The 24,083-nt window shown below is 35.3% G+C and overlaps 1 protein-coding gene across 6 annotated transcripts; it reads left to right on the top strand.

Moving 5' to 3' along the window:
* The first annotated feature begins 16,843 nt into the window (after window positions 1-16,843).
* On the top strand, window positions 16,844-23,184 carry LOC112280793 (uncharacterized). 6 transcript variants are annotated; one of them, XM_024516630.3, is made up of 15 exons: window positions 16,844-16,964; window positions 17,429-17,893; window positions 18,086-18,179; window positions 18,490-18,676; window positions 18,970-19,213; window positions 19,430-19,636; window positions 19,945-20,031; window positions 20,210-20,344; window positions 20,570-20,686; window positions 20,860-21,107; window positions 21,292-21,372; window positions 21,668-21,899; window positions 22,054-22,152; window positions 22,327-22,512; window positions 22,761-23,184. In XM_024516630.3, the coding sequence occupies exons 2-15, from the start codon at window positions 17,603-17,605 to the stop codon at window positions 22,848-22,850; spliced, it is 2,298 nt and encodes a 765-aa protein (XP_024372398.1). In that variant the 5' UTR covers window positions 16,844-16,964; window positions 17,429-17,602; the 3' UTR covers window positions 22,851-23,184. The 6 variants fall into 6 exon arrangements, 5 of the variants coding, with proteins under 5 accessions (XP_024372398.1, XP_024372399.1, XP_090106170.1 ...); XM_024516631.3 differs by having other exon boundaries at window positions 16,874-16,964; window positions 17,577-17,893; XM_090250044.1 differs by having other exon boundaries at window positions 16,898-17,053.
* Window positions 23,185-24,083: the final 899 nt, after the last annotated feature.

Below are 24,083 nucleotides of genomic sequence, written 5' to 3'. Positions count from 1 at the left end.
AGTCATCAATTTAGTCCTTTTGATTCTGTTGACTCCTCCTATTGGACTAGAATGGAGCATTTTGTTATTGGTAAGTATGCCTTGACCGATTGTGATGGGGTGTCTGAAATTGGCCTCTGAATATTGGCACTGGAATCGATCGTTGCTTCCAATATTCGAGGTAATTGAATATTTATAAAAGTCCCCTTTCTTTATATTTTCACGGTATACTCGTGTTACAACACGACACTGTTGCACAATACTTCATATCAATTACTCCCATTTCAATCTTATCTCTTATAAAATGATGTTGAATGTCAATGTGCTTGGTCCTTGAATGATGCTTTGGATTCTTTGAAAATGCAAGACATCCTTGATTGTTACACTCTAGTGGAGTTGCTTCCATTTGCACATCTCCAATATCCTCCAAAAGTTGTCTCAACCATATTGCCTCCATTGCACCATGGCTTGCTGCCATATATTCCGACTCTATTGTTGACCTTACAATGGTTGGTTGTCTCTTGTAATTCCATGAAATTGCTCCCATTCCAACAAAAAATACATACCCCATTATTGACCTTCTATCATTTACATCTCTAGCCCAATCCGCATCACAATAACCATGCAAACTAATGTTATCATCTCCAAGGCATAATTTGAAGTTGAAAGTGCCTTTTAAGTACTCATGATCTTTTTAATGGTTGTCCAATGGATTGATCCAGCCTTTGACATGTGTTGATTCACAACACTCACCGCATATACAAGATCCATTCTTGTGCCAAACAATGCATACATAAGTGAATCTACTGTTGCCTTTTATGAAAAACCTTACATTTGACCTTCAACTTCAACAAACTCTTCATCCGTGAACTTCATCAACTTCAAGTTTGCCTCCAATGGTGTTCCAATAGGCTAACATTCCTCTATGTTGAATTGTTTCAACACCTCTTTAATGTACTTGCTTCAGCTCATTGTAATGTTCTTCATAGCATGATCTCTTACAAACTCCACTTTTAAACAATAGTGAAGTTCTCCCAAATTACTCATCTCATACTCTCTTTCTAACTTTTCTTTCAACCAATCCATCATCTTCATAGTATTGGTTAAGATAATTAGATCATCAACATAAAAGATGACAATCAATATGAACTCATTTGATTGCATCACATATAAGGAATAATCAGCCTCAATCCTTACAAATCCTTCAATTACAAAGAATGTATCAGTGCATTGGTACCATGGCCTTAGAGATTGCTTTAGTCCATACAAAGATTTCTTCAACTTACAAACAAGGTGTTGATTGCCATCTTCAACAAATCCTTGAGTTTGATCCATGTAGATGTCTTCTTTTAAGCTTCCATTTAAGAATGCCGTCTTCACATCTATTTGATGCATCTCCAAGTCCATTACTGCCCTAATTGCCACAATGGTTCTAATAGTAGTGAATTTGGCCATAGGAGCAAATGTCTCATTAAAATCAATACCAGTAACTTGTGAATTTCTTTTGGCAACCAATCTAGCCTTATATATCACAATATTGCTCATTGCATCTCTTTTGGTTCTAAACACCCACTTACAATAAATTGAAGATCGATTTGATGGAAGTTGAGTCAATTTCCATGTTCTATTCTCCATGAGTGATTTGTATTCTTCTTCCATAGCATTCTGCCACTTGATAGCATCCGTTGAGTTCATTCCATCATATAAACTTAATGGATCAGCAAGAAGAGCAACATTGGCATGTTCTTTACCTACTTGAAAAAATATGTGGTCCTTCCACCATTCACCACATGTTTTTTTTTTTTTTTTTTTTTTTTTTTCTTAAAGGATATCTTCTTTCATTTGGAGAGGCTTCATCTTCTTGCACTTCATGCTTTCTTCCAAACTTCTTCTTCCTTAAAGCTTGTCTTTTTTTACTAAAAGATTGATAATCCTCATCATCATCATTATCATCAATATCTTCATTGTATTCATTGCTCGTTCTAACAATCGAAGGCATACTATGGTCTACCTTCTTTGGCACTTTACTTTGATTTTCATTTCTTCCATCTTCATTGTCACTATCATCTTTTTCTTCTTTCTTTGTTGAAATTGATGATGTGTCCACAAACACACCATTACTCCTCCTTAGACACAGCTTCAAGTACTCAAAAGTACTCTTATGCTCCAAAAACTCAACATCACAGCTTTTGATGATCTTCTTGGTTTTTGAACACATTAGCGTGTATGCCTTTATACCTTCACAATAGCCAATAAATATACATTTATATTCTTTGTATCAAATTTAGACCTCATGCAATCTGATACCTTTGCATAAGCAATGCATTCAAAGATCATTATGTGTGAAACATAAGGTTTCTTGCGACTCCAAACTTCTTGTGGAGTCATTGATGTGAGTACACTTATAAGGCACCTAATCCTTGTGTACACTAAAGTAACCATAGCTTCAGTCCAATATTCATGCCCTAGGTGTTGTGCATGAAGCATATTCCTTACCATCTCCACAATGGTGCAATTTGTTCTTTTAGCAACTGTATTTTGTTGTGGAGTGAATGGAGTAGAGGTTTGTCTTACAACACCTTGAATCTTCAAGAATTCATCAAAATTCTTTGACATATAATCACCTCCATAGTGCATGCATAATACTTTGATCTTGTATTCACATTATTTTTCTACAAGAGCTTTAAACTCCTTAAACCTTAAAAAGCATTCACTTTTAGCTTTAATGATGTAAATCCATAATATTCTTAAAAAATTATTAATAAATGTGACAAAGTACCTTGCTCTTCTAATTCATGGTGTATTTATTGGTTGACAAACACCAGAATGTCCAATCTCTAATAATTTGATAATACATTGTCGTACTGTAAATGCTTACAGTATGTAAAAATTAATTAAAATATATTATATATTTATAAATCTAGATGTGTGTTAGAGTGGCTAGTAGATTAAATTAAAAAGAGTTGGTATAAGAAACTTTACTTTGTTTCTTTACTTATTTTGATTTTGACATTAAAAAAAAATATAAGACCTAAATGTTTAGTATGAAGCCTTGGGAGAAGGTGGAAGCCTAAGGATGAAAATCTAAACTAATAGGAGGCTAATTGGGAGGGATGAAAGCAAGGTATGGTCGGATGAAGGCAAGGAATGGGGAACTTCATCCCTATTGGTTGAATACCATGCCCAATGGGCTTTGAAGAGGCTGCCCGCGACCTTAACAAGAGTTTCGGTGACTTCAAAGAAAGCATTTGGAGATTACAAGCTAGGATTGTAAAGTTTAGGATTTGAGGTACAATTTGTGTACAAAAATTAGAAGATTTGGAATTAGGATAAAGAAGTTATAGCCGTTTGAAGTTAAGGTGATAGTTTAAGACATATTACTACTCTTTTGAAGATATGAGGAGTTTTATAGTAGCTTTTGAAGATCTGAAGGTGTGATTGGAACGGCGATTTTAAGGCCTACATCTTTCATGAAAGAATTATTCTTTTTAGAGTTTATATGAAGGAGTTATAAGGATTTGAAGGCGGCACTTTCAAATCAAAGGTAGTAAGTAAGCGGTTTTTATTGTAGTAATGGTTGGAGCCATAACTTGAGTATTTGGATAAATTTATAGCTCAAATTCTTTTAGAGAATATAAATTTGTGTGTTAAAAAGCTATACATATAAATTTCGTGGCATTTGAGCTTATATTTTGTGAGATATGAAGAAAATTTCACGTGGGTATATAAAGACAAGGGTTTGAATTGATTATTAGGGTTTTCAAGATATCTCAAGATCCACAATGAATTTGTAATTAAAAATTGTTGTAGAAGTTATTATGAATACATTAGTACCTCATGTAAAATTTGAGTTTATTTGGACTGTCGGATTAGGAGATATGAGGTATTGAAGTTTGGAAAAATCTCCACATAAGAATATACAAGGTTTTATAGGATTTTATCATATTTTGGGTGTTGTTGGTTACTTGAGGCTTGTGTATTTGGTGTAATTGCTCAAAAAGGGAAAATTTATATATAAACTTAGGGCTTCCCTTATTTTTAAGCTTGATTGAATAATTAGTGACAGCCAGAAGTCCAGCATTTTCTTGAGGCAAATTCTCTCTACCCCGACAACGTATTGCAATTCTATTTGGAAATGAATTCCTTTGTTGTTTGCCTTATATACAATCTTTAGAAGCAAGTGTCATGGCATTGTTGCTGAAATGACCCAAATCTAAGCCACTTACCATGGATTGAAGCTCCATCATGCATTTGGCATTTAAATGAGCATGTCATTGATGCTAGATTCTAAACTTGTCTTGGTCTTATGGAAAATCAGCAAATGTAGCGACTTCAACTCCATTCACCTTCTTACAGTTGATGAAGTTGAGATTTCCATCTCTAAGGCCTTTGGCAACATGTTGTCCACCCATTATCTTCACAAAGCATCCATTCATGTCAAATTCAACCTTACAACTATGTGATATAAGTTTGCTCACGAAAAGAGGTTCTTTTTCATCTTTGGTAAATGTAAGACTTCTTTCAATCTAATCCTCTTGATTTAGTCCTTCACAACAATCTCCACAACAATTGAGCTAATTCCAATGGCTTGTATCATGCCATTGTCTCCCAACCAAACTTTGGATGTTGGAATTTCTTCATAAGTGTCAAATGAACATTTAGATAGTGTCATGTGCTTAGTAGCGCCTAAATCTATAATCCACTTAGACATTATAGCCATAGAGGCTCTTTTACTTGCTATAAAAGTATAGTCATCTTCACCAAAGTTATCACAAGCATTGTTTGCATTCTTTCTATCTTCTTTCTTGGCTATGTAGTAATTTCTAGCAAAGTGACATGATTTTCTACAAATATAGAAATTTCTCATGTTGCTCTTTGAACTATCATGTTGGTGAGAATAGCTACGTTTGCTTTGTCTTGAGAATAGAGCCGAATCTTTACTTTGATGCTCTTTTTCTTTTCTCTTGGTTACTTCATGGGCAAGTCTTGACGTGACATAATTTATAGTAAGCTCCTTGATGTTGATGGACTCCTATGCCACAATGAGGTAGTTGTAGGACTCGAAAAGGCTCATGAGTAATTTCAATATAATTTTTCTATCATCAACTGGTATGTCAATAGTTGCTAGTTGATTTGCAAGTCCTTTTATCTTATTGTCATGAGCCATGTAGTCATCTCCTTCTTCCATCTTTACTGTTAAGAAATTCTTTCTTGTCTATAGAATATTGACAAAGTTTCTACTCTCATAGATGTTGCAAAGAGTCTTCTATACTTTTGCTGGTTTAGTACAAGCAATTATATGTTAAATATTGGCATCATCGAGATTTATTGCAATCATGCCAAAAGTTTTCCTTTTACGTCGATTGTACTCCTTCTTCACCTTCACATCAACATCGTGACTTAGATGTTCTTCACTTTCATCAATAATGTCGCAAAGGTCTAATGAAGCCAATAAGAGCTCCATTTTTTTCTTCCAATGGTAGAAGTTGTCTCTCCTAAACTTTTCAATTATTCTCAAATCCTCACCCACACTTGCAGCCATGTTTAAAAAAGGAGTGTATCAAAGAAAATCAAGAAAAAAAAAGAATGAACTCTCAAAATCAACAAGAAGATGTTATTGCCTTAGAAACCCACAGTGCCCTTTTAATGAGTAAACTATTGTTTACACTCTTCAATCACTCTCAACTTTATTTATAAGACTTTTCACAAGTTTGATAATCTCTTGAATAAGCTTTGTCTATCTTTAATCACCTTTCTTCTTTCAAAGAATGCTTCTAAGATCACAAAACATCTTTCATTATAATAAATAAATCTCTTAAGGAGATTAATACATAAAAGTACAAAGTTAGAGCACCAATTATGAAACTCAGCAAAGAAATACAACACAAGTGTTCTTAAACATCAATCTAAGGTATCTAACAACCTCCAAGATTATGAATGCACTTAACAACAAGTAAGAGCATAACTACATCAACAATTAGATGTAAAAAGAGATTTAAAAGTTACCAAATCTTAACATTAGTAACAACCATAAGATCTACTCTTAACACCAAAAAAGACTTCAAAGAACTTCAAAATTCACAACTAAAGGTGAGTGGGCCTATAACCTTTTAAATAACAAGCACTTTCAAGTCAAATACTTAGCATCAGCAAGGTTGCACATAAAAGGGAGTATGAAATAAGATGACTCTTATTTCATATTCTTGTTATTTATAGGTATTGGTTGCCAATTAACAAAGCAACTTCCATTGACATTATATCCATTTTTACTTCATCCAACTAAATCCTAGGTTCTTTCTTAACCTAGCCGCCACCTACAAATCTTAGCCACCATCTACAATTCCTAGAAGCCTTTATAGTAACTTCTTTATATTCTTTACTATCTTTTGACCACTAATAACTTATCTAAGATAATATCTTTTACTAAGTGACTTACTTCAAGAAAAAGTCATAATATAGTGTTAGTACGAAAAACTTAATCTCTATATGTAGAAGTCGTAGACGATCGTCCGTTATCTTCTGGAGATATTATTCATGAAACACTTCCTATAGATATAGTAGTAAATGGTCATAATGGTGACGTATTTTTTAATATAATTAGATCTCCCTCTAATTTAGTCATTTTAGATTTATCATGGCTAGAAAAATATAATCTTGTAATAGATTAGATTTCTCATGAACTTGACTTTTTTTTTAACATCTTTAAGAGTTTATTCAATCTAGTAGAAAGCTATGAGTCTAGTGTAGCCAAATCTATACTTGTAGGTACAAAATATTTTTTACATGTTACAAAAGAAGGATCATCATTTGTTATTTATACCACATCCATTTTAAATGATGGAAAGATTTTAAGTGAAATTCTAAATCAATATCAAGATTTTTAAGATATTTTTGAGAAGAAGAATGCAGATATTCTCTTCAAGCATCATCCATATGATTGCTCAATTGATCTTAAAAAATGAACTCAGTCACCATTTGGTCCAATCTATAGTTTATTATGAAATGAGTTGGTTGAACTTAAGAAGTACATTGATGAGAACTTGGCCAAGAATTTCATACGCCATTCAAAATCTCATACAAGAGCTCTTATTTTATTTTTAAAGAAAAAAGATGGATCATTGCAAATATGCGTGGATTATCGAGGACTCAATAAGATTACCATCAAGAATATATATCCTTTGGTTTTGATATTTTGATTTCTTCATCAATTAAATCAAGTTGAGATCTATACAAAATAGATCTATGAGGAGCATATAATCTAGTCCACATTAAAGAAAGAGATGAATAGAAGACTGCATTTTGAACAAGGTATGGATACTTTGAATATAATGTCATACTTTTTGAATTCACGAATGTACTAACTGCTTTTCAACATCTTATGAATGATATTTTTTATGAGTTTCTAGATGATTTTGTTATTTGTTATTTTGACGATATTTTAATCTACTCTAAGAATGTAAAAAAATATAAAGTTCATGTTCGTCATGTGTTACAAAAACTTAGAGATGCAAGATTGTATGCCAAGATAAAAAAAAAGTGTGTAGTCCACACTATTCAAGTTTACTTCTTAAGATACATCATTTTAAACAATAGTCTAATGATGGATCTTAAAAAAGTTCATATAATCATGGATTGGAAGATTTCAAAAACAGTAAGAGATGTAGAATGCTTTTTGGGATTTATTAATTACTATGGAATCTTTATCAAGAACTTCTCTCAAGTTATAGTAGTACTTATATGCTTAACTTGTAAAGACAAGCTCAAGTGGAGTAAAGAAACAGAAGCATTATTTGAAGCTTTGAAAAAAGCTTTTACTTTTGCACGAATCTTGCATGATATTGACTTCTCTAAAGCATTTTTTATAGAGACAAATGCAACTGACTTTGCCTTGGATGCAGTCTTGTCACAAATAAGAACAAATGACAAACTTCATTCAATAGCTTTTCATTCAAGAAAATTTTCAACAGCCACGATTAATTATGAAATTTATGACAAAGAACTTCTTGTAATTGTGAATTTTTTTCAAGAATGGCATCATTATTTAGAAGGCACTTCAAGCCTAATCACCGTATATATAGATCAAAAGAACATCAAGTATTTCATGTCAGCATATATTTTGAATTGTTGCTAGGCTCGTTGGAGTATGTCTTTATGAAGATTCAAGTTCAATATCACTTATTGATGAGGAAACAACAAGGTTTGTCTGATGCCCTTTCTAGACTTTCTTATTTTATACCAAAAGAAGGAAAAGTAACTTTTGGCTAATAAAAGATAATTTTATTGAAGCCAGAACAATTTCATCTTGGAGTAATGATTTGACTTTTCTCAAGTAGACTCAAGCAAGTATGTCCTCAGACCTTTTTATTCATGATATTAAAAATAATTCCTCCAAGTCTCAAGATACTTCCAAGTTTGAGTTTAAAGAAAACCTATTGAAGAACAACAAGTACTTGCTTAGTAACAACCACATAAAGTTTAAGCATAATATGTTGCTAATAGTAAAAAGATAACAAAGAGTTAAAGTAAGTTATTGTTGTACTATCGAGGCTTTAGTAAGATGAGGTAAAAATGGATGTAATATCAAATAGATGGAAGTTGCCTCATTGGTGGACAAACCACCACCTATAAGTAAAGAGTGTTGGAAGTAAGAATTATCTTTCTTCACAGTTCTCTTAGATTACAATCCTTGCTGATGCTAAGTATTTGTAGCTTTTAGACTTCTTTTCTTCAATAGGTTATGGGTCCACTCACATTTGCTTGAGTATTTTTTGAAGTTCTTTGAAGTGATTTTGTAAGTGTGGAGTAGATCAAGTTGTTATTACTGATGTTAGGCTTTGGAAGAACCTAACTTTCAGATTCAGATCTAGATCTAGATCATGGTTTGCTCTTACTTGTGATTAAGAGCAGTTTGGTGTTAATGTCTTTTTTTTTCACTTATAGACAAATTTTGCATTGTGCTTTTGCTGAGATAGATCCTTGGTAATCTAACTTTAGGATTTCATGTCCTAAAGTTGCTGATTGTGCTTAAAAGGCCTCTTATGATATATAGAGGTGATTTATGAGCATAAGAGAGATATTAGAGTGGAAAATCAGATCTGAGACACTTAAATAAGTCATTAGACTTTTGAAAAGTCTAAAAAGTGAAGTTGAGAGTGTTTTTGAGAGTTAAAACATTAGTTTATTTACAAAGAAGGATTTTGGGATTCTATAGCAGCATAACCTTCTTACTGATTTTTGAGAGCATTAGGACTTTTTCTTTCAATCTTTTTTGATAAAACTCTTCCTTAGATATGGCTTCAAGTGAGGGTGAAGGATTGAGAGTTATGAAAAAGTTTAGATGTGACAATTTCTACTATTGGAAGGTAAAAATGGAACTTTTGTTGGCATCTTTGGATCTTTGGGATATTATAGATGAAAGTGAAGAGGCTCCAAGCAAAGATGCTGATATGAAGGAGAAGAAGGAGTTCAAACGTCATGAAAAGAAGGCTTTTGGATTGATTGCAACTAATGTAGATGAAGATAATTTCTCCCACATTATCTCTTGAAAAGGACAAGTAGAGCATGGAAGATTCTTTGTAACATCTATGAGAGCAAAAACTTATCCAATATCATCTACATAATGAGGAAGTTCTTTACTTGCAAGATGGAAGAAGGTGAAGACTTCATGGCTCATATCAATGAGGTAAAGGCTCTTGCAAACTAATTAGCAATTGTTGACAAGTCTTTAGAAGATAGTGATATTATCATGACCTTAATAATGAGCCTTTCCAAATCCTACAACTACCTTATTATGGCATTAGAGTCCATCAGGCTAAAAGAACTTACAATAGATTATGTGACGACAAGACTTGCCCATGAAGTAACCAAGAAGAAAGAAAAGGAGCCTCAAAGTGAAGATTCAGTACTTCTGGCGAAGATTCAATACTCATGCACTTCACATTCAAATCGCCACATTCTAGAGAGTCATGTCAAGGCAAGGGAAATTATTCAAATCAATGAGAGAATGTCAAATCTTGCTTCATTTGTGGCAAAGTAGGCCATTTTGCTCGAAATTGCTACAAAGGAAAAAAGATGAAAAAATACAATGCAATTAGTATATAAGATGAGTTTGGAAGACAAGATTATGCATTCACAACAAGAAATGGGACCTCTATGGCTGCCATGTCAAGATGGATTGTGGATTCAGGTTGTTCCAAGCATATGACACCTTATAAGTGTTCATTTGACACTTATGAGGCTATTCCAACATCAAACGTGGTGTTGGCAGATAGTGGTACGTGTGAAGCCATTGAAATTGGTTCTATTATGGTGGAAGTAGTTGTGAATGGACAAACCAATAGGATCAGTCTCAAAAACGTCCTTCATGTGCCTAAGATGAAGCAAAACCTACTTTCGGTGAGTAAACTTATAAAAGAAGATTTTAAAGTTTAATTTGACATGAATGGATGTTTTGTAAGAACATTGAGTGGAGACAAGGTCTTCAAAGGCTCAAAAGAAGGAAATTTATTCTATCTCATTTGTAAGAAGGTGAATGGAGTGAAAGTAGCCACATTTACTGAGTTTACGTTAAACCAAGAGAAGTTGAATATATGGCATCGTTGCCTTGGCGATTTGAATGTGAAGAGCATGAGAGAACTGAAGACCATGGTAAGTGGCTTAGATCTTGGTAATACAAGCTATAATATAAAACAACTTACATGTAAAGGATGTATACAAGGGAAACAACAAAGGGCCTCATTTCCAAAGAGTGTAGCAACACGTGCTACCAAGTTGTTGGAGATTGTCCATTCGGATGTATGTGGACCTATGAAAAATACAAATATTAGAGGATCAAGGTATTTTTTCACTTTTATTGATGATTATTCAAGAAAGATTTGGATCTATATTCTTAAAGCCAAACGTGAATGCTTTTGGAGGTTTAAGGAGTTTAAAGCACTTATTGAGAAACAAAGTGAATGTAAGATCAAGGTACTATGTACTCTGTTGGAGTAGAGAGGTTTTGCCTCAAGAAAGCGCTAAGCTTTTGGCTGTCACTAATTGCTCAATCAAGCTTAAAATAAGGAAATCCTAATTTTATATATATAATTTCTCCTTTTGGGACAATTACACCAAATACTTAAGTCTTAAATAACCAACAACACCCAAAATATGGTAGAAGTACTCTAAAACCTTGTATATCCTTGTGTGGAAATTCTTCCAAACCTCAACACCTCATAACTCTTGATCCAACCGTCCAAACAAGATCAAAATTTACATAAAGTACTGATATGTTCTTATTAATTTTTACAACAAATTTCAATTGCAAATTCGTCGCGGATCTTGAGATATCTTCAAAACCCTAACAGTCGCTTCAAACCCTAATCTTTATATACCCGCGCGCAATTTTCTTCATATCTCACAAACCATAAGTCCAAATGCCACGAAACTTGTATAGATAGCTTTTTAACACAAATGTTTACATTCTTCCAAAGTTTGAGCCAAAATTTCGTTCGAAAACTTAAGTTATGGCTCCTAACACTACTTTGAACAAAACCACTCACTTACTGCCTTTGATTTGAATGCATTGTCTTTAACTCCCTATAACTCCTTCACATAAACTCCAAATGCAAAATTTCCTCCGCAAAAGATGTATGTCTTGAAGTTGCTCTTCCAGCCGCACCTTCCGATCTCCAAAAGCTTCCGTAAGACTCCTCTTAAACTCAAAAAAGTAACAGTAGGTCTCAAATTGACACCTTAACTTCAAACGGCTTTAACTTATTCACCCTAACTCCAAACCCTATAAAATTTGCACAAAAATTGTAGCCAAAATCCTAAACTTTACAACCCTTGCCTCCGATTTCCTAATGCCTCTTTGAAGTCGCCGAAACCCTCATCAAGGTCGCGGACAGCCTCCTAAAAGCCCATTGGGCATGGATTTCGACCAATGGGAATGAAGATCCTTATTTCTACCTTCATCCAACCATGCCTTGGTTTCATCCCTCCTGATTAACCTCCTATTAGTTTAAATCTTCATCTTTAGGCCCCTATCTCCTTTCAAGGCTTCATACTTAACATTAAGGTTCTATAACTTTTATATACTATAATTAAACTAAATAAGGAAAATAAAATAAAGTTTTTTTTTTTTTTTTTTTTTTTTTAATACCAACTCTTTTTAATTTAATCTATTATCCACTCTAACATACATTTAGATTTAGTAACATTTAATGTATTCTAACTAATTTTTACATATTATAAGCATTTATACTACGACATTGGATAATAGAGTTGAGTACATGTCTAAACAATTTGATGTTTATTTGAAGAATGAAAGAATTGCTAGACAAACAACAATTCCATACACTCCACAACAAAATGATGTTGCTGAAAGGAAATATCGAACCATTGTAGAGATGGTAAGGAGCACGCTTCATGCTCAAAACCTTGGCTATGAGTTTTAGACGGAAGCTATGGTGAATGGTGTATATATAAGAAATAGATGTCTAATAAGTACTCTTGCATCAATGATACCACAAGAAGCTTGGAGTGGGAGACAACCTTACATTTCCCATATGAGGACCTTTGGTTGCATTGCATATACAAAAACACCAGATTGTATGAGGTCCAAACTTGATGCAAAGGTACAAAGTGTGTGTTTCTTAGTTATTGTGAAGGTACTAAGGCATATAGGCTAATATGCTTGAAAACCAAGAAGATCATCAAAAGTTGTGATGTTGAATTTTTAGAGCATAAGAGTGCTTGTGAGCACTTAGAGATGTGTCCAAGTGGGAGTAATGGTGTGTTTGTGGACACATCTTTGAATTCAGCAAAGAAAAAAGAAGATAAAGATAATGAAGATGATGAAGATGAAAAGCCAAAGAAGGTTGAAAAGATGAAGGCTCTTACAATTTCTAGGACCAGCAATGAAAGAAATGAAGATGTTGATGATTGGGATGATGATAATGATGAAAAGTACCAATCATTGAGTGAAAAACGACAAGGTTTAAGAGTTGAAAAAGAACAAGGAGTGCAAGAAGGCGAATGTTCTTCTACAAGTGAAAGGAGATATCCTTTGGGAGAAAGAAGGCAACATGGCGAATGGTGGAAGGATCACATCTTTCCTCAAAGTAAAGAACATGCAAATGTTGCTCCTCTTGCTGATCCATTATCTTTGTGTAATGGTATGAAGTGTGAAGATGCAATCAAGTGAGAGAAAGCTATGGAAGAAGAGTACCAATCTCTTATAGACAATGGTATATGAGAATTTCCAAGAATCTAAAACATCACTCAAGGACCAAGCACATTGATGTTAAACATCATTTCATAAGAGAGAAGATTGAAGATGGAATAATAGGTATGAAGTATTGTGCTACAAATGACATGCTTGCTGATGTGCTTACAAAGACATTAGTGAAGGATAGACATCATGACTTGATTAAGAGATTAGGATTAAAAGCCTTTTGACTATTAACAAAGTGAGAGTATTGAAGAACAACAAGTACTTGTTTAGTTACAACCACATAAAGTTTAAGCATAGTATGTTGCTAATAGCAAAAATATAGTAAAGAGATAAAATAAGTTATTGTAGTACTACTGAGGCTTTAGTAAGATGAGGTAGAAATGGATGTAATATCAAATGGATGGAAGTTACCTCGTTGGTGGGCAAACCACCACCTATAAGTAAAGAGTGTTGGAAGTAAGAATTATCTTTCTCTACTTCTCTTACAGTACAATCCTTGCTAATGCTAAGTGTTTGTAGCTTTTAGACTTCTTTTCTTCAATAGAACCTACTCCATTTTGAAGGATGCTTATATGTTTTAAAAAGAAAAGTACGATTACATGCTCTTGAAGCTCGTCACAATTTTCCTACAACAGAATATTTTGGATATAATAAGACTTTCGAGCTTATATTTAAAATTTTTTAGGGGCATCAAATGTGGAAGGCTGTTAAAGAATTTGTGCAAATATGTGACATTTGTTTAAGATCAAAAACTCCCCGTCATCAACCTTATGGACTCCTCCAACCATTATCTATACCAAAAAAATCATAGTCCTCTATTTGTTTGAATCAAGGATCTTTCAATTTCAAGTTCATGTAATTCTATATTCGTGATTGTAGATTGTTTTGTGAAGATGGCACATTTTTTACCATGTACAAAATCTATTACAAGTGAAAGAACAGTTAAACTTTTCTTTGACAACATCTATCATTATCATGGATTATCAAGGGATATAATAGCAGATAAAAGAACATGATTTTTATTGAGATTTTGGAGAACTTATTTTGAAGATATTGAAGGTTGATATAAAACTATCTTTGACTTTCCACCCTCAAATTGATAGACAAATAGAACATATAAATCAAGTTTTAGAACAGTATTTGAAGTATACTATCAACTATCAACAAGATGATTGGACAACTCTTTTGCCATTGGCAAAGTTTGCTTACAATAATTTGGTACATTCTTTTATTCAATAAATACTTTTTTTTTCCAATTATAGTTATCATACACAATTTGATACTTTTGATTTTTTAAAAGTTGATAATCCTAGAATGAAAGATGTGACAAATTAATTGTCAAAGTTACATACAATAATAAATGCATAATTAAAAGAAGCTCAAGAATGACAAAAAGCCAACGCAGATGTCTATCGCAAGGAACAACTTCAATTCCATGAGGGAGATAAGGTATGGTTACTTTGTCATAATATTAAAACTATTTGTCCTTGTAACAAGCTGGATTATTGTAGGTTTGGACCATTTTTCATTTGTGAATAGATCAATCCAATTGCTTATTGATTATACCTACTAGAGTCTATGAAAATTGATCTTGTGTTCTATGTATCTTTACTTGAGCCATATAAAACAATGGATATACAAGAAAGGAGACAAATGCCACCATTTCATATAGAAGTGGATTATAATAAAGAATTTGAGGTAGAAGAAGTCTTAGATTCAAGGCGATACTGAAATAGGTTAGAATATTTGGTATATTGGCATGGATATGACATTAATGAATGCACATGAGAGCCATTTAGGATTCTAGCAAATGAATCAAGTAAAGTTAAAGTGTTTCATCAATAACATCCATCAAAACTAAGATAAAGAGTCAAGAAATTCTTTTCTATAAAGCAAAGCAAGCTCAATAGAGATTTCATTCTATCGTGTGTGATTTTTTCTTTGTATTTTTTAGTGCTTAGGAGATGGAAAACCATGAATTTAAGAGCTATCATCTGCTGAGCTATTAGACAAGATATTGCGACTATCATAACCTTTGAGATGGCAAAATCAAGATGAAGATCAACAAGAATGATATGTTTTTCTTTGAATAGATGGCAAGATATAATGCATTTGATACCATGACCTTGGAAGAGACTCCCAATGTTTAGTGATACTTTTGGAGGTAGGAACCACTCTTGATGATATTACTAATGTTTTGTTTAAATGAAGTTATAAAGGCCTTAATAATGATTAAATATCAAGGTGGTCTTCTTACCTTGATATGAGATATTATTCATGGTTGAAGGGACCTATCAACTACATTCAAAAGGTATAAAGATCAAAGTATATAGCAAATATAATTTGGTGCATCTTAGACTTCATCAACATGTAATCACCATTCCTAGTGGAATTCGTTCCTAGACGAAGAGGAGAATAATGTCACAAACATACATATTTATCTTGATAATTATCTAAATAATAAGAATAGGTAGAAGTAAGTCGAAGTAGATAAATATGATAATATATTGTAGAAAGCTTCCTAAAAACTTCATGGACATTGCTTTGTTTTTATACATGTCTATAAGTGATTGATAGGTTAAAAACTTGGCCAATAAAGAAGCCATGTGTTGAAATGTTGATCACTTGTAGTACAAGTTAGACATATGGCATACACCTAAGAAACTTGCGTTGCAAATTAGACATGTGTCTTGCAAGTTGGATGAGTATTAGAGGTTCTATAGCATGTCGCCACATATTTCTTAGTTAAGTAGTATGTATAGAGGCAAGAGTGAGGCCTTCCTCAGTCTTATCAATTCTTTTCTTGCTTTTAGTCTAGTTTCAAGAGTCTTATGTTTTCTAGTCTTTGGTAATAGCCATTCCAATTCTTCCTTGAATATACATACTTTCTTTTATTTTGTCACTTTTCTTTTGACATAGATTCCACGAGTTTATGTATCTTCTTCTAATTTGTGGCTTTGACATAAAGTCAAATCCATTTTAAAAAATTCTTAAAAAGCTTTTTTAAAAGATATTATCAAATTTACTTATTTCTATCTAACTCATCTTTACTAATATTAATATTTATGTGCATGATAGGTATATTGTATTGAATGTTATTGTGTTTAATGGCAATTTATTAGATTTTATTATGCTTTTTATACTTTTATTATATGGTTTTTTATCTTTTTTTTGTAGAAAATTGGATGTTTCTTATTTTGGTTATTTTTATTATATGTATATATTAATATTTTATCAAAATAAAAGTATTGTATCAATTACTAGTTGGAAAAGAATATTTAATAAAGAGAGAAGAAAGATGAAAAGAATGTTTAATAAAGAGGAAAGAAAGATGAAAAGAATGTTTAATAAAGAAGGAAGAAAGATGGCAAGAATGGAAAGAAGGAGGGGGTGGTGAGCAAAGAATAGGAGAGAGGGAAGAAGGGATCTATCGCCTCTTCCTCATCATGCTCGTAGCTTCTCATACCATGATCCATCACCGACATGAGGAGAAGGGAGGAGAAGGGACATGAGGGGAAGGGAGGGGAGGGGACATGAGGCTTCCAGCAGGACATTGAGAAGAGCCCCCCTCCCCCCTCCCTCCAGGGCGCCGTGCACGGGGAAGCACTGGGAATCACTAGCTGTCTCCCTCACATACCAACATCATCAAAACAAAAAAAATGGGCGTAAAAGAGACTACACTCTACCCTGCGCTCTTCCCTTCCCATCCTCATGTAACACTCACTTTTCCTCTTGGATTCGGCTTCTCCCGCTTCTCGTCACACCGCACGTAAGCACTTTCTCCTCTCATCCGGCTGTTTCCATTTTCTGCTGCGAACTGAAATCTTCAGCGGATACTTGTGTGATACTTTCGCGGCGGTACTTGAGACCTTCTCTATCCTTTGCAGCTTTGCAGCTTTGCACTTTTTATTTTTTTTTGTTTTACATATATGTTTTATATTCTGTTCTGCTTTCCGAATTCTGCGCACGTTCCTCTGTCTCTTCTCGTGGATTAAGTTAGAGTTTCAAATTATCAACTTCTTGTTCTGCTTCAATATTGTCTCATCTTTTGTTTGGCAATCTGATTTGTCATCGTGGGTATTTCTTTTGAATGGTTGGAAAATCGGTCTATGGAAACTTCTGTATCCTTAACCGCTTGAGAGTAGTAGTTGTCAAATTGGAGATTCTTCACTGCTTTAGTCAAGTTTTTAGATCTTACAAAACTGAATTTATGGTATCTCTATATTTGATCAGCATTATTTAGATTCGTTCGGGTTGTCGGAGCCGCTAGCTGCTTTGGAGTCGTTTCACGAGTCACGTAGTGCCCTAGATAGGTTTCAATGGCTTACTGAGGTGATCGAGCTGCAAATCTTGGCGACATCATTGGGGTGAGCTTGTCCAGCATGCAGAGGAGGAAGCCGAAGCAGAATGGGTATCCACTGGTGGTCATGGCAGGTAGTGGTGCCAGGACTCTCTTTAGTTGTGCTCGTTGTGGCGACGCATTTGTTTGTAACACCTCTTGTGCCCACCTTTTCTGTGGATCCAAATGCGCTAGTCATTCATCGTATCAATGGCACATACGAATGGAATGCTGAGCGAGATCGATCATGCGAAAAGGAGCACGGAGCAGTTGTTTATCGTAATGCGACTTGGAAGGCAGATGTGGGTTGTTGGCTATCGCAATGTGGGAATTCCTCTTTCCCAATTCCTGTTGTGGAAGTGAGTGTCGGAAATTTCTTTACTTGTGAACTACTTTTTCTTACTTTTGAGCCTTACATGAATCAGGTTTATTTTTTTGTAGCATTTGAGAATTACTTGCAGTATTAACCAGTCGACTCTTACCGGTTGAACGAATTTTTCAGCATTAAATGTTGAGGATCGGACTAACGCTGCTGGCCTTCGGTGGTACAGAAGTTTTGGAGAAACAGTTGCACTTTTGAGTGCGATGGCCGTGGTGTTTGCAACAAGGAGCTTGCACAATGTCGATGCTCTGTGGGCTTTTCAGGTTTGTTGGGCTTTAACTATTATGGTAGCACTGCAATTTGCTTCTTTACTTTGTTGCCATTCATTCTTGGATCGACTTCGTAGAAGCAATATTCAAGTCAAGAAAACGAGTGCACTTGATAGTGGTTAGAGTAGGGAGAGTAAACTCTAGTGACCTCTAACTTTTGAGAAATTGGACTGGATCGAACACTTCTAAGCCAAGGCCCGGTGCGAATTTGAGTCATCTGAGATTTTTCAGTTAATTTTGCCACGATAATGATGCTACATCGCATTATGCTTTTGCTGACATCATTAATCATTGATGTTGGCAGGAGTAGGCTGCGAAAAGGTAATCAATCGGAAGTGCAACAAGGGTGTTACTGACGAGCAGCCCTATGGTTCCTGGGGCGTATCTGTTTGTCCGGGGTTTTGTGACAAACGCACAGCGCACTGTCTGTGCGGTAATACCACTAAATACCCCGACCGACCGTTAGCTGAAGCCTGTGGATTTCATTCCAAGTAGGCAATCTTGTGCTTCATCCTTTGTTTCCCAAATGAAATTGGTATTTGTAGGTGGTCAGCCCCTTCAGCTTACCATCAGGATATCCAATAACTTGAAGAATTTGAAGCTTACAATCGCGGGGACCGAACAGGAACCTCGATTTAAATGCATGTCAAGGTTTTTCATAGTAGACAGCTTTTTCTGTAGAATTATGAATCCCTCCATCATAATCAGATCTTGACATTGTAGGCGACATTTTAGGGCACTCTGACGAAGTCGAATGACATAGTGGGCTTTCTTTGAATCGCAGGGGGAACACAGGGGAAATTGATTGGACAAAAGCTGATACGGACTATATATATGGGAATAAAAGCTACCAGGGCTGGTGTAATCTTGATGCAGAAGATGTGCATGACAAGAACATTCGTGTCAAGTTACCTCAATGCGATTGCAAGTATGATGGTCAGTGGGGAGTAGTTTGTGAAAGTCCTTCCGAAAGTTTTTGCATCAATCAGTGTAACCTTAACGGGATTTGTCATCAGGGCTTCTGTGCAGTTAGTTTCTTCACCTTTCCATCGTTTAATCACCTGTTATTTTTGTGAATTTCCAAATAGAATCTACTTTCACGATTTCATTGTGTAGTTGCGAAGCAGATCAATGGTTTCAAAAGTTCTGTATGTTCGAGTGATTTGAAAGAATCAGGAATGTTGGTAGGTCTTCGAATGTTCTACGCTGGTTTAGTAACCTGCAGCTTTTCGTGGATCGTGCAGTGCAGAAAAGGCTGGTATGGCGTTGATTGTAGTGTGCCCTCCTACTTACCTCCACCTGTGCAACGTCCGAAGTGGCTACCTCAAGAAGCTGCTCCTGATGTTTCAGACGAGACAAATCGAATCTCAGTAGCTTCAAACATAATGAAAAAACGTCCTTTGGTTTACGTATACGACCTTCCTGCTGAATTTACCACTCAATTTCTTCAGGTAGACATACATCTTTCTTCAAGTTACACGTGTGTGGATATCACAACAATTTGAGCGTTTTGAATTTTTGGGTTTGCACCAGTCTTTGTATTTTCAAGATGACCATAACAGTTGACCAGGAAATGTTTCACCTTTTGGCTGAGTTTTATTCAGAGGTACAAAATTATAAACGGTTGAATATGAAGCTCAATATCTTGAGCATATCTGGGTTTGAGGAACTTCAAACCATTCATCTTGAAATCTGGAATTGTATAGGTGGTTAAAAATATGTGCTCTTTCAAACTGATATAAAATCAACTGCTTTGCAGGGAAGGCACTTCAAATTTGAGTGTGTTAACCGGCTCTATGATGTCGATAATGCTACCATATGGACAGAGAATCTTTACGGTGCAGGGGTACGTGCACGGTGTTTCCTATTTCTCTGTAGTGCTTCTGATGTTAGAAGTCGTTATTTCGTTGAAATTTTGGTTGTAAGCAAGAAACTGAAACAATATTGGTGTCCTCTGCCTGCCTAGAGATTTTTGTGCAACTGGTAGAGGTAAAAAAATTCTGAGTGAGTTGGTTTTCTCACAGATTGCATTATATGAGAGTCTTCTTGCAAGCGAGCATCGAACCACCAACGGAGATGAGGCAGACTTTTTCTACGTTCCTTTCTTACAGGCCTGCATTGTTGAGCAAGGAGATGCCGCTCCCCACTTGACTTTCCAGGTTCTTTCTGGCGTCAATTCTTTCGTAGTTGTAGAGGGCTGTCTTTTGTATGTATTACGACTCTATCCATTCAATATATGTCCAGCTTGTTTGAATGAAGTGCTAGTGGTTAGGTCTAGTGTGTGCGGGTTCGGATTGCCTTCATTTAAGTGAAGCCTTCGCAGGTTTATTTCATGCCATGTCCTATCTTGGGGTGCTATTTTGAATTGTAAATCTCATTTGCAGGGGAAATATATGGGTTTAAGACAATACTTTGCTGGAGACTATAGCAAGCAAATTTATTTTCATATACAACAGAATTATCCTTACTGGAATCGTTCTGCAGGACGTGATCACATCTGGGTACGCCTCCCGGTGTACGAATATTCTTGATAGTCTTGTTCCTTTCAATGACCGTATCCGTATCCTTGTGTGCTGAATTCTTGTAGTAGATTTGTTCGACACATGAATGTGCTTATCCTGGACTTCTCTTCCTGCTGACGAACAAGAACGTTTGCTTGTGTCTGGTACACCAGTTTTTCCCATGGGATGAAGGTGCATGCTCGGCGCCAAAAGAGATATGGAACAGCATGATGTTATCCCATTGGGGCAACACAAATGCAAAGCATAAGGCTTCGACTACCGCATATCGTGCTGATAACTGGGATCTTATTCCACCAGAGTGGCGTGGCGATCATCCTTGCTACGATCCTGCAAAAGATCTTGTCCTACCAGCGTGGAAATTTCCAGATCCTTATCCGATCGTTCAGAACCTCTCGTCTAGGTACAGACTTTTCCAAACCTCTTCCGACCATCGTCGCGTTATTTGAAGTGTACAGCATTCCCTAAGCAGGGTTGCTGCATCGCACAGAAAAATCTTATATCTACATGTGCAACTTCTGCAAATATACCAGCAAGATGATGTGCGAAGTCACATTCAATTTGAACACATCTTTTTTTTGATACAGACATCGTCAAGATCGGCCAACATTATTTTACTTCAACGGCAATTTAGGGAGTGCCTACGATAATGGTAGGCCCGAACCTGGGTACGTCTTTGCATCACCATTCTCATTCACTAAGTCACATATTGCAATGTTCTTGTCTGTAAAAACCCCTTCACCTCTTTGAGCACCGATCTCTAGCGACGTAAACGCTTTGTTTAGTAACTTAAAAGCCAGAAGCTTTACATGTTTATTTCTACCCCATCACAAATTCAGAGGTCTGTCGCTTGTAGTTGTAACTACTTAACATACCGAAACTTCATTGCATGTTGGGTGTGATATGCTTCTGACTTGCATATGGCCTACACTAGACTTTGAGATCTTAGTTTGATGATGACAGTTACAGTATGGGCATCAGGCAGAAGCTGGCAGCAGAGTTTGGGTCACAGCCCAATAAGAAGGGATTATTAGGCCGGCAAGCAGTAGACGATGTCGTGGTTCAGGCCCAACGCAGTCCACAATATAAACTTGAGCTTTCCAAGTCTCGGTTTTGTGGCGTATTACCAGGGGACGGCTGGAGTGGTCGCATGGAAGACAGCATTTTGAGTGGTTGTATTCCTGTCATCATTCAGGTATTCTCACATTGTCAGCACTCTCAAATCCAGTTGATTCAGTTGGTCCTGTTGCTCTAGCATATAAAACTAGCGATTTTAGTTTGGTTTTAGTTTGGTTTGCTCTGCTTGAAGAGAACTATTATTTAGGCGTTGTTTGATGGAGTTGGTGCAGGATGGTATTCATTTGCCGTTCGAGAATGTTTTGGATTACGAGAGCTTCACTGTGCGTGTAGCTGAAGATAACATTCACAATCTCATCACCATACTCAAGGTTTATAACCTAACCTGTTCCGCTGGTCATGCTTAGTAGTAGCTATATGATTTAACTGCCTACAATTTTCATCGTTGTGTTGATGAGGGGAGAGGAAAAGGTTTGGAGTTTGGATGCATTCACGGCCTTGGCATCTCTTTTACTTGTCTTTCGATGGATCTGGGGTAATGGCAGGCCATAAATGAAGCACAAGTGGATTCCATGTTAGCAGTTGTTCGAGGTTTGTGGCAGCGTTTCACGTATCACTACGCAGTAAAGTTGGAGGCAAACAGGCAAAAGTTGAAGCTTAACAAGGAAGATTTGTGGGCCAGTGTACAGAACTCCCTTACAGGCGACGATGCATTCTCTACATTCATTCATGTCAGGTTTTCTCTCTCTGATCAGTAGTTCAGCGCAGAAAAGCTGCGCAATCCTTTACATCATTAGTGGAGATGCTCAGAATGTTTCTGGGCAGAAGATCTCCATCATAAATCTTCTATACCAGCTTGGTAAGAAGGATTTTGTTGTCCTGAAATTTGATGGTAGTTGTGATTCTCAGGAAATTTGAGGTTACGCCTTGCATAGCCTCGACAAGCATCCTACTAAACAACTGTGGTTTGGTGAGACAGGTGTTAGAGTACAAACTACACACGGATACATGGCGCAGCGAGATGAAGCAGCCTTTAAAGAATTATGGTGTTCCAGATAATTGCAGATGAAATTCCAGTCGCTTTATATTTACCTGACCTGGAGCTGCCGTAGTGATTCTTTTCCTACCCCTTTATTCTTTTGTATGTTGAAATATTGGGTTTGAGGAGATGTAATTCAGTATAAGGTTGAGTTAGAAGATTAGAAGGTGTCCTGAAAATTTGGTAACACTGGTGAGCGGAAGCTTTGCATTTAGTAAAAGAGAAAAAGGTTCAAATTGGGCCAGGTATATCGCATGGTGTTTAAATTCTTACACTGAAGTAGGTAAAGGGTTTGGTTTTCTGCACATTCTGAGTGTATGAAACGTTATTTCAGTAAATTGGAGCTCTTTCAAACCCGTAAGAATTTCACAACTTATTTGGAGAAGACCATATCACATCAGCCTAGTCGTGGTACAATCATGATTTTGGAAACTCTGCATTGAGAATTGTGGGATTGTTCCTGACTAATTAGTAAATATTGAAGTTTAGAAGTGATGGAAAGGTAACCTAAACAATTTTTTTTACATTGCTAATGCTATTATTTGTAAATTTGGCACAATTCATGTTCCTATGTCATTCATTGGTGTTTTCTTATGTCAAACTGGAATTGTTATATATCCAACTTGATTACAAACTATTCAGGTATAAGCACTTGTAACTATCTTAGTATAAGGTTATATATTATCATTTTTTGTTCTTATTTTTTTCACAAAGGTGTCTTGTTTTGACTTAGTTTTGACTAAACTAAAACTTGAAAAGCTTCTAACTTAGTAGACACAAAATTTTGGAACAAATAAAAGATTTATTTTCAAATAAAATTTATATTCATCTTTATTACAATGATAGGTTTTTCCATTTACTATATATTATCTATCTACTAACATCTAATTTGTAGTATTCTTTTTGATTATTTTATATTTATTTTATTCTCTTATTTGAATGATATCTTGTTTTATTCAAGGAATTGTTTTTGAATTACAACATCATAAAACAAAGGAAAAATTTCAAAAGTATCCTTGAAATTTCTTGAAATATCAAGAATATCTCTGTATTCTTAATAATAGCATTCATATTCCTTAGTTTTGCCATAATATCAAATCTATTCCTATGTATGATAACTTATCAAGAAATTTCCAATTATGCATTGGGATAGAGTCCAAGCTTTGTATTGTATATCCTTTTTTGGCTTATTTTTTTTCCATTTCTATCCTTGACTTCCAAAGTTTTTGCCAGCACCTCTCTTCCACCATGGCACTTCTAAAC

Source organism: Physcomitrium patens, chromosome 4 (assembly GCF_059467195.1).
Source record: "Physcomitrium patens ecotype Gransden chromosome 4, ASM5946719v1, whole genome shotgun sequence".
NCBI lineage: Eukaryota > Viridiplantae > Streptophyta > Bryopsida > Funariales > Funariaceae > Physcomitrium > Physcomitrium patens.
The sequence above is the reverse complement of the archived record's forward strand: the minus strand, read 5'-3'. Positions and strand labels throughout refer to the sequence as shown.

What these genes read in the sequence shown, in the direction of transcription:
- LOC112280793 (XM_024516630.3), top strand. Translation starts at nt 17,603, where the DNA reads ATGGGTATCCACTGGTGGTCATGGCAGGTAGTGGTGCCAGGACTCTCT. An exon ending in AATGGTAGGCCCGAACCTGG is followed by an intron (nt 21,373 to 21,667) that starts GTACGTCTTTGC and finishes TGATGATGACAG; the next exon opens with TTACAGTATGGGCATCAGGC. An exon ending in GTATTCCTGTCATCATTCAG is followed by an intron (nt 21,900 to 22,053) that starts GTATTCTCACAT and finishes GAGTTGGTGCAG; the next exon opens with GATGGTATTCATTTGCCGTT.